This window comes from Mytilus trossulus, unplaced genomic scaffold, assembly GCF_036588685.1.
Source record: "Mytilus trossulus isolate FHL-02 unplaced genomic scaffold, PNRI_Mtr1.1.1.hap1 h1tg000244l__unscaffolded, whole genome shotgun sequence".
NCBI classification, from domain to species: domain Eukaryota; kingdom Metazoa; phylum Mollusca; class Bivalvia; order Mytilida; family Mytilidae; genus Mytilus; species Mytilus trossulus.
The window spans coordinates 2,174,097-2,186,161 of NW_026963317.1; the positions used below are offsets into that span (position 1 = coordinate 2,174,097).

Genomic DNA, 12,065 nt, shown 5'->3' on the forward strand with positions numbered 1-12,065 from the left:
CTCTGAAAAGGGTGGGAGTTGTTGTCATTTTAAATATATAAATGAATAAGGCTATTGTAATAAATGAGTTATGGTATAAACGGCTGACTGCTAGTTAATGCATACTCCTTTTATTTTGTCTAGCCTGCTTCATTAATGTTGCAAAAGCAAGATATAGTGATTCTAGATTCAGTCTTTGTCAGCCTCATCAACATTGAATATTCAGTCTGGGGTAAGGGTTTTTAGATAACTAAAACTTAGACAAACCATCATTGAAAAATATTTATTTTAACTTTTCCATATTTTATTGATAAATTGACTTTTACATGGCTTTGCTCATTGCTGAAGGCCGTACAGTGACCTATAGTTATATTTAGATATAACCTCCTTGATCAAACCCTCCTGGATTTTTTTTTATTCTTTGGCAGAAGCTTTTTTTATGATCAATAGCATGTCTGAAGCAAACTTTTGAAAATGCAATTTTTTCCATTTTCAAAATTTGTCTGATAGATAGACTTAACATACCCGTAGCCAGGGGGTTTGGGGGGGGTTCGGACAAACCCCCCTTGAAAACAAATAAGCACTGTTAAAGTCAATGTTCTGTTCAAATTGTGACTGTTAAAGTCGAGTTTGTGAGTCATGAACCCCCCTTTTGAAATTCCTGGCTACAGGCCTGCTTAATTTAAAGACAGTTAAAACATTTACAGACAGATTGGGATTAAATTATGTTTACTTGATAAAGGAGTTAACCTTCATGGATTGTTATGAAACTTGGACAGAAGCTGTACTGATCTATAACATCTTTTCAATGATTGAAATTCACAAGGTAATACAAATGTAATGTCAGTCATGTAGTTGAGAGGAAAAATAATGAACTGAAGAAGGCCAATGGTCGAAACTTCTCAAAAAATTGGTTTATTTATACAATTATATAATGTATATGTTCCTTATTGAAATTTTGAAAACAAGGATAAGGATAGAAGCTGATCTTGAAGATAAAGAAATAGCATCTGAATAAAAATTTGAATTCTGTACTTTACTGTTAAAATTGGACTCACTTTTTAAGTCAATATGATTCTTTTACACTAACAGCAGCAATTGAAGAGCGGACACAGGGCCCCACCGAACTCCTAATGTATTAATTTTTAACATAAGATATTCTTATTTGTGGAAATATTCATTATTCTAATATATACCACACAAGAACTGGGTGGTGAGGATACATGAATTACATTAGTATTTCAAGACATTTAGTCAAACGACTATTTTTTAGATTCAGAATAACAATTATGATAAACACACATACCATTATTTTATGTTTCTTTAATCACTCTGTAATGTTTATGTTATGTTGTAATTAATGTTCTGCTCTTAATGGGCCCTTTAATTTATAAATAAAAATATTGTATTGTATTATTGTAGTAATAGCAATTTAGTTTTCCAGATTTGCTTCCCCTTAAATATATGCTATTTTAATTTTTTAAAATAAATTAGATTTAATTAATATTGACTCTTATTAATTATTATAAGATCTGAAATTGTCTAAAGATAGATAGAAACAAATAAAAATTATAGTCTTAATAATACGCTTTTATCATTAGTTTGAAAGTTAAAATTTATTCAATACTCACGATGACAATCTTGAAAATTTTATTTAAAAAATAAAAACCACTTATATGCTGTGCTCACTAGTGTTTGGTGGTGTGATAATATCAGAGGACGAAAACTTGCTGAGATACAGCTATGGTCCGCCTACATGACAAAACGAATAGTTTTAGTACAATGTGCTGGTATTATCGCACCACATTATTTGGTATAACTAGAGTTCTCTAGTTTTAAAAAGTTAATCTTTCTTAAAATTGACCAGCTCTGACAATTATGGAAGTTGTTGTCAACGGTGACGGATCCAGAAATTTCATTTGTGGAGGCCCACTGACTGCCTAAGAGGGGGCCCACTCCTGTCACGCTTCAGTGATTCCTTATATAATCAACAAATTTTTTCCCAAAAAAGGGGGTGGGGGGTGGCCGGCTCTGGTTGTCATTTTAGTCCAAGATTACTGTCCAACGGCTGTTTTGCCAGACAAGCTGGGGCCGTGTAACTAAGTCAAACCAACATGGCCAGAAACTGGTTATTGAAATCAATACAATAACAATTTCTGCAGCAGTCCCTAAAGTGTTGTTGTTATAAGACTCTCTACATTTGAAATTGATACTGTATACAGATTAAAATTTTAAAAATATTTGTTTTAACTTTTCCATATTTCACTGATGAATGGACTTTCACAGTTAACAAGGAGAAATAGTTCCAGATTTGAGTTTGTTACACATCAATTACACTATCAAATCCTCTATGAAACTTTGGCAGAAGCTTTTTTATAATCCATAGTATGTCTCCAGCAAACTTTTGAAAATTATTTTTTCCATTTTTAATATTTCTGATAGATGGATTTAATTTTAAAACAGTTGAAAAATTTACAGACAGATTGGGATTAAATTATGTTTACTTGATAGAAAAGTTTACTTTCATGGGTTGTTAAAAAACTTGGACAGAAGCTGATCATAAAGACAAAAAAAATAGCATATGAAGATTTTTTTTTTTCAAGAAAAAGATTGAACTCTGTATTTTACTCATACTTCTTCTTGTCTCCGTATAAGCATCCTTTTTAAGGATCACCACCATGAGTTAAGGGGTATAAAGGAAGCATTGGGAGCCTGTATCGGTACAGATTAATGTGAGCATTGCCAGGCCGTGACGTGTCTCATTACCAGAAAGTTAACCTTCTCTATACATAATATATTCAATATAACAAAATAAATGACTGAATGTTTTGCATATATTTTACTATCAAAATTACATGAAGGCATACATGGAATAACTTTTTTAGATCAACATAATTCTTTTACACTGACAACTGCAAGACACACTGGGCTCCAAGATACCCCTTATGCATTTTTATCATAAGTTATTCATATTGATGGAAATATTCATTATTCTTAAATACCACACCAGAACAGAGTTGTAACTTGTTAGTATACATAACTAACATTCATATTTCAAGACAAGTCACATTACTTTTTTTACACTTCAGAATAATAATGATGATAAACACAGAAAAGTAATTTAGTTTTACAAGATTTGCTTCCCCTTAGATAGATGCTATTTTTATTTTGTAAAACAAATTAGATTTAATCAATATTTACTTATACATATATTTATTTAGGACAGAAATCATCTTAAGACTGATAAAAAATATGAAATATATAATTGTATTGCTACGCTTTGGTCATTAGTTTGAAAGTTTAGATTTATTCAATACTTGGTATAACCATCTTGAAAATTTCATTAAAAAGAAAATCAACTTTTTGTACTTAACACTCAGTACTGTAAGGTGGTGTGATATTAGCAGTGAACATTGTTCTTTAAACAGCCTCTGTGCTGGTAATATAGTACCACATTATTTGGATAAACTAGAATATTCTAGTTTAATAAACTATACTATACTATTAAACAAAAAGACCTCATATTGTGTGATGCTTCTCTTCCATCCCCAATAAATTTATCAAAATGCCTCTGTGTTCTACAGGTACAATGTACAGTCGCATTTGTCACCCATTCTTAGGATTATTTAGTTTGAATTATTTTGGGAGAAAAAACAAAGAAAGAGATGTCTGGATTTTGTTTCAATCATCACACCGACTTTTAAGTTTTACCCAAGACTTCTGATTTTAAACTTATTCATAATTACTCGGGGACAGGACAATTAAACTATGATTATAATTCTATAAAAGACACTCGCTATATAGTAAAGCAGTGATCCTCTTGGAGAAAAAACTTGGAATTAGTAGTTAATAGCAAATACCCTTTAGGTACCAGTCTTGTATTACAACTCCAATTTCCGGTGCATGTCAAAACATGGAGGGAAACAAAATAGTGCATTTTTTTTCTGAATTTTTTTCTGAACTCAATTTTTTCTGTTTGATTATAGGTTTATCCTGAATTGAAACATATATATAGACTTTAAAAAAAACCTTGCATCTTTTGGGGATCTCAATCCAGGAAAGTGGAAGGATATCATGTTTACTGGAAGTGGTGCGGCCTAGTAAAAATAGCAAACAGAAAGTAGAAAAAAAATGTTTTGACTTCAGGATTGCGTAACTTTTTATTCTTCGTGGCAACACCCTCTTTTTTTCGATTAAATCACAATTTCACATTAGTACATACATGATATGAACATGAATTTTTTTTTCTATGTAGCATTTTTTATTTTTTTATTTTCAAAGATCAGCTGTTTAGCATGTAAGCCTATGGAGCAGTCAATTACAAGACTGCAACCTTTATGTTCATAGTATACAAAAACTCGAAAATCATGGAATTTAACAGAAAGCAAAGGGCCGTTAGTTTTCTTGTTTGAATTGTTTTACATTGTTATTTTGGGCCTTTTATAGCTGACTATGCTGTATGGCCTTTGCTCATTGTTGAAGGCAGTACAATGACCTATAGTTGTTAACTTCTGTGTCATTTTGGTCTCCTGCAGGGAGTTGTTTCATTGGCAATCATACCACAACTTTTTTAAATTTGGTTGAAAGTTTGTTTAACTGATCAACTAGTTAACTTTCATGGGTTGTTTTGAAACTTGCACAGAAGCTGATCTTTGACACTAATTATAAGAAATAGCATCTGAAGAAAAAGTTTGAGTTCTGTATTTGCTGATAAATAAGTCCCTTTTTCCCTTTTTCGGTCATCATTGACAGTAGCAATCCCAGGCAAGACACAGCTAGGATCTGACCCAGAGTCCACAGAACCCCTAATGAATAAATTTTTAACACAAGATATTCTTATTGTCAGAAAAATTCATTATTATAAGAGGGTGGTAAAGGGGGGCTGCTTGCACGAAAAAAACGTGAAATGAAACATAATTTCACGCTGAACGTGAAATAATTTCTGTAATTAAGGTAGTCCAAATAATTATGACGTCTTGAAAGGCTATTATATTTTTTTTCTTTGACGCCTTACTTCGACGTTGATGTAAGGCGTCAAAGAAAAAAAATATAATAGCCTTTCAAGACGTCATAATTATTTGGACTATAATTAAGGTTGCATGAAAAATAAATACTTTTATGTGAACCTTTTGTGACTGAGTCACTGTCTTCTTGTATATATTAACTCTTAGTTTTACTTGATACTCCCGATTCAGTATACACATTTATGATGTAATTGGTTTACAGCTTTTAACAAAGTATCTCTTGACGATCCCTGCCAAGTGTTTGAATTTTATTTGAAAAAAAAACGAGCACACAAAACAAGTCTTTAAAAATCATGATGCACGTAAAACTAAATAAGCAGAACACATTGAAATATGCATCTGTCTTGCACGATTGAACGTCAAATAAAAAACGGCAATCACGTTGCACGAAAATAACCCTTTACCACCCTCTTACAATATACCACACAAGAACTGAGTGGTTAGGATAAAAAACTTACATTCACCTTTCAAGACAAAATCAAATGAACTTTTTAACACCTCAGAATAATAATAATGATAACCTCACAAAAATGTAATTTACTTTTACAAGATTTGCTTCCCCTTAAATATATGCTATTTTTTTATTTTTAAAATAAGTAAGATTGAGATAATATTGGTTTTTGTGAATTTTTATAAGATTTGAAATTGTCTTAAGATAAATAGAATAAAAGTAAACATACCATTTTAATTATAGATTAGGGGGTATAAATTGCCAGTTTAAATTTTATTGAATACTTACGATGACAATCTTGAAATTTTATTTAAATAAATTAGCTCCCTAACTTCAAGTACTCACCGGTGTATGGTGGTGCAATAATAACAGAGAACAAGTCTTGCTGGTTGCAGCAATGGTTCGCTACTGGTTGAAACTAAATAAATTTAGAAAACTCAGTTCTGGTATTATTGCACCACATTATTTGGTATAACTAGAGTTTTCTAGTTTTAAAAAGTAATCAAAAAAAAATTTTCTTATAATTTTATGAAACTTTGGCAGAAGCTTTTTTATGATGAATAGAAGGAATATATTTTTTTTTCAGTTTTTGATATTTTCTGATAGATGGACTTAACTTTAAAACTTTTAGGATTAAATTTTGTTACTTGATAAATTTGTTAACCTTCATGGCTGGTTATGCAACTTGGACAGAAGCTGATCATCAAGACAAATAAATAGCATCTGAATAAAAAAGTTTAAATTCTGTACTTAACTCATAAATAGACTAATTTTTTAAGTCAATATTCTTGACACTGACAGCAGCAATCACAGGCAAGACACTGGGGCCCGGGTTCACTGAACCCCTAATGAATTAATTTTTAACATTAGATATTCTTATCGGTGGTAACATGTACCACACAAGAACAGAGTTGTTGGGATACATTTAATACATCAACAGTTCAAGACATCAGTGGCGAATCCAGAAATTTTCTTAGGTTGGGGCCAACTGACTGCCCAGTCACACTTTAGTGATTCCCTATATAATCAAACAAATTGGTTCACAGAGAAAGGGGGGCCCCTGTGTCTCCCCGCTAAATCCACCTCTGGACATTTGGTGACATGATCTTTTTAATACTTCAGATATTAATATGACATGCTTCTTTGGCTTTGTGAAAATAGCCAAGTTCTTAATCCAATAAAATTTGTTTGCACATGCATAAATTGACTACTGCAGAATAAAGAATTTTATCAAATTGTCATGCATTTTATATTTTTCATTAATTTAAAACACTTTCAAACTCTTAAATAATGCACATGTTTCGTTATGACTTTAATGTGTTGCATTTGGAAATTGACATATTTGACCTAGATACGACAACCGCTCATGCTAGCTGTTCAAACTCCTCCCTCTGAAAAATCACATTGCCAGGCATTTGCTGGTTCTCCAAAAAAAAAGGGAGGTTCATGGAAGAGCTGTTCCTATTACAGTAAACAACTGCCTTATAGGTTACCCTAATTGTCCTAATCAGAATCGATATAATTGATGCAAGCTACTAGTTTATTGTATCAGTATTTCTCTGGAAAAAATAATCACGAATATAATGCCTACCCATGTTAAAACTACAATAAAGTATAGCTTGCATCAATTCTTTCTTAAATAATAATAATGATAGTTATTTTGTTTTACTAGATTGCTTCCCCTTAGATATATGCTATTTATATTTTTTTTAATGGATTAGATTAAGATAATATTGGCTTTTGTGGATTATTATAAGATATGATATTGTCTTACAATAAATAAAACGAAATTAAAAACAATTTTAATAAAAAGGTGAGGTATATAGTTTGAAAGTTAAAATTCATTTAATACATGGTATAACCATCTTAAAAAATTCATTTAAAGAAAATCTATTCTTTGTTGGGTTTTCTCACTAGTGTTAGGTGGTGCGATAATATTAGAGAACAACAAAGTGCTGGCAGGATACAGCCAACGTTCGCTACAGTACCAAAGCTGACTTAACAGTTTACTGTGCTGGTATTATTGCACCACATTATTTGGTATGTCTAGAGTTCTCTAGTTTTAAAACTAAAGCATCTATAAATTGATGAGCCCAAGTGTGGATGTTAAAGAAAATGTTTGTTTTTTTAATAAAACCGGCCAGAGAACTTGATCACTTGTAGAAATTGTTGGCTGGCTAGTTAATACATGCTCTTTTTGTGGAGCCTGAAGATAATATGTCACAAAAGTAAGACATAGCAATCCTAAATTTGGTCCTTGGCAACGTCATTGGCATCAACATATAATGCTCAGTCTGTGGTAAAGTTTATTTTAGACATCCATTACTTCGTCAAACTTTTATGGAGGGGGATAGGACCTTTATCGGGACTACGGGATTGGGTGTTTTTTTATAGCTGGAGATTTTGGGATTGACCCTTTCGGGATCCGTGGAATCCTTTCTTCGAATTTTGGGACCTCAGAATTTGTTAAAGTTTGTTACACATCATGCAATTACTTGGTCAAAATTTCATGGGATTTTATAACACTGACAAGGTTTTTTATCTGAAGCAAACTTTTGAAAGTATATTTTTATCATTTTAATTTTTTTCTGAATAATGGACTATTTTTTTATAAAACAGTTAAAACATTTACAGACAGTTTTGGATTAAATAAATTCTGTATTATTTTGATTAATAACTCACTTTTTTTAGTCAACATGATACTTTTACACTAACAACAGCAATCACAGACAAGACACAAGGCACTAGGTCCACGATAAGCCAGTTTTCGTGGAAATATTCAATATTCTAATATACTACACAAGAACAGAGTTGTTGAGATGCATTTTAACAAGTCTACATTATTTAGGGGACAGCTGAAGGACGACCCAGGATGCGGGAATTTCTCGCTGCATTGAAGACCTATTGGTGATCTTCTGCTGTTGTCTGTTATAAATATTCGGGTTGTTGTCTCTTTGATTCCCCATTCCCATCCTCAATTTATTATTAGCATTTCAAGACAGTAAGCCACATGACCTTTTAAGGTTTATGACCCCATCATAGCCATTTTGTATGAATTTTTCAAACTTCAATTGTCTTAAAACTACAGATATAATGAATAATAGAGTTAGACCATTTTGTACCTATACCTTGATGGAAAGCATCATTATTTACTGTTTCATTTCATTTACTAGAAAAAGAGTACTTTGTGACAAATAAACTAAGATTTTTATAGAAAATCCACAGTCTTTAATACAGAGATTTTCGTTATAAAATCTAAAACATAGATTAATCACTTACTTTTCTATGATATGCTAGTGTTCTTTTTCTACAGAATGTTCTAACCAACCTGTAAATTTTAAAATACCTTGTGCTAAGTTACTAAAGTCAAGCGCACCCTAAAAGGTGTACCTGATTTGGTCCATATTTTTATTTGTTTTAACCAAACTTTTTTTAAGAAATAAATGTGTGCACTGCATGCAATGATCCTATATCTATCAGTCATCAAATTGCCAAATATGAGAGACATAATCCTTAAACACTTCAGAATAATAATGATGATAAAAACACATTTAAGTAATTAAGTTTTACTAGACTTGCTTCCCCTTAGATTGGAGCAATTTTCATTTTGGTAAACAGATTAGATTTAATCAATATTTATTTAAATATGCATTTGATGTGGACAGAAATCATCTCAAGATAAAAAGAAGAATAAAATAATAATAATTGTATTTCTATCCTTTGATCATTGGTTTGAAAGTTTAGATTTATTTCATTCTTGGTTAATCTTCTTAAAAATTTCATTAAAAAAATCCACTCAGACTCTTCAAATGAAAGGTTCATGAGTGTATGGTGGTGCAGTAATATCAGATACCATAGTATTGCTACTGCAGTCTCTGCTGGTATTAATGCACCACATTATTTGGTACAACTAGATTCCTCTAGTTTTATTGAAAATTATTGCAACAACTAAATGACCAGCATGAGGAACCAACACCCCATGCTTTTCTTTGAAAACTTGATTGATTATGAATAGGAAACAACTGAAGCATGACGGGAGGGGCCCCCCCTTTCTTAAGCAGTCAGAGGGCCCCCACTTCTGAAAAAGTTCTTGATCTGCTACTATTCACATGACCTTTTTAACACTTCTGAACAATAATGATGTGTTGAAGGCCGTACATTGACCTATAATGGTTTACCTTTTATATGACTGCAATTTTTTTTTTAAAAGTGTTATTTGGATGGAGAGTTGTCTCATTGGCACTCACCTAACATCTTCCTACATCTAATTAAAGAAACATTGAAGTTAGTTTTACAAGATTTGCTTCCCCTTAGATGTATGCTATTTTTATTTTGTAAAACAAATTAGATTTAATCAATTTTTATCTATATGCCTTTTTTTAGGACAGTAATTATATCAAAATTGATAAAACAAATATTTAATATATAATTGTATTGCTATGCTTTGGTCATTAGTTTGAAAGTTTAGATTTATTCGATACTTGGTCAACCATCTTGGAAATTTCATACAAAAAATCCTCTCAACTGATAATTAATCTGTTACATTTTGGTGGTGCATTAATATGAGAGAACAAATGAACTGCTTTTGCCGTCTTTGTTCTACTGGTATTAATGCACCACATTATTTGGAACAACTAGAGTTCTCTAGTTTATAAATAAATGCAATAAAATTATGATCAGCACAAGTGGCAATTATGTATATAATTATAGTTTATAGCTGTTATGACCCCCTGGTGCCCCTTTCAGATTTAACATCTGCATGGTCATTCCAACCTCACTTTGGTTCTGTGTACATGTGCAGAGCATAGTTATCGTTTGAAAATTTATATCTAGAATTTCATCAAAATTTTTGATTTTTTTTAAATTCACCAAAAGTTGTTTCCATTTTTATAATTAAATTCATGGTAGTTCAAATCTAATTAAAACAGTGTTATATTTTTTAACAGATTGGTAAACTAGAAGCTATATCCTCACCAGGAACAGACGCTGACACTAGGGAAAGTCTGATTAAAAACCATTTTACACATCGTATAAATGAACTGACATTGCAGCTACAGGAAGCAGATAGCAAATCTGTTAGCTTTCACTCTGAGGTAAGTTATAAGTAAAGAAAAGAAGATGTGGTATGATTGCAAATGATGCAACTGTCCACTAGAGACCAAAATGACACAGAATATACCGGTAAGAACTGTTTTACTAATTTGTAAAATAAATCTGTTAATAAGATTAAGAATAACAAAAGACTGTGAAGCATTACACCTTATTGCTAATTCTGGCTGACCCAGCCACTTGAACTTTTGATGCATACAACAATCACTTTTCCATTGTGGCGTCAGATATTTTGTTTTATTATGTCAAAATTTAACGGGAACCTGTGTGATATCCAGTAATGGCGGAAAAATAACAATAAGGTGTGTGCATTTTAAATCTTCAATACCATAGACTATTAAGATGAAATCTAGGGTTGTTATGATTAAAGTATGAATTACAAAGACTGGTATGATAAGAATACTGTGGATTCATTATTATTTGGTGGATACCAATTTTCGTGGATTTCTTAGGTACTGGTGAACCACAAAAATAAAAATATTCAATGAATAACAAATTTTCTATAGGCCTCTATGCAGACTTTGATAAAATCATGAAATTATATTTAAATGAACTTGTAAGCATTCCTTAAAATTGTATAGGAAGGGACAACGATCAGGTAAGCGTAAAAAAATTGAACAGATTTATGCAAAATAGTAAATCATGGGAAATTTTGTCACTTTCGTCATCACATGAATCTGCGTTTTTATAGGTTGACTTAATATTTTACAAACTGATTTTTGACTTTACGATTTAATTTTCTTTTTTTGCAGGTAAGAGCCTTACACAAACAGTTACAGATATCAGATAAAACCAAGTATAGAGCTGAGGATGAACTTAAAGATACAGCACAAAGTCTGGCTCAACTCAAAGTAAGTTAGTTAAAAAAAAGAACCTCAAATATTTCATGTTTTAGCTCACCTGGTCAAAGGCCATGCAAGCTAAACCCATTAGTGTGTCCATCATCTATCATTTGTTTGTTTCTATGCCCCATTTATAGGCGTTATGTTTTTCTGGTCTGTGCGTCAGTGTGTCCATCTGTTCATTCGTTCGTCCATTCATCCGTCTGTACTGCTTCAGGTTAAAGTTTTTGTTTTTGATGAAGTCTTATCAACATGAAACTTAGTACACATGTTCTCTATGATATAATCTAATTTTAATGCCAAATTAAAAAATCTATCCCATTTTCATGGTCCACTGAACATAGAAAATGATATTCCTGGTGGGGCATCCCTGTACTATGGACACATTCTTGTTTATCTTTTATTTGTTTTTAATTGTCCCAATTTTACAATACCCTTATAATCACCACCTGACTTAGGATGTAAATATTCCCAAATAATGCAAATTTATTTATTATTCTACAGGATGAATATCAGACGACTACTAAGAGTTATGAAGGACAGTTAAGTATGATGAGTGAACATTTAGCAGGACTGAACGAAAAACTAACACAACAAAAAGATGAAATTGATGAACTAAGAGCACAAGCATCTTCCAAGGTGTGTATACATATATATATA

The 12,065-nt window shown here is 31.6% G+C and overlaps 1 protein-coding gene across 1 annotated transcript in view; it reads left to right on the forward strand.

Moving 5' to 3' along the window:
• LOC134701386 (protein phosphatase 1 regulatory subunit 21-like) overlaps positions 1-12,065 on the forward strand; it is a 40,255-nt gene that overhangs the window by 23,156 nt on the left and 5,034 nt on the right. Inside the window, exons 18-20 of the mRNA XM_063562536.1 lie at positions 10,401-10,547; positions 11,316-11,414; positions 11,910-12,044. Of these exons, the coding sequence (XP_063418606.1) occupies positions 10,401-10,547; positions 11,316-11,414; positions 11,910-12,044 (381 nt within the window). The remainder of the gene's footprint in view (positions 1-10,400; positions 10,548-11,315; positions 11,415-11,909; positions 12,045-12,065) is intronic.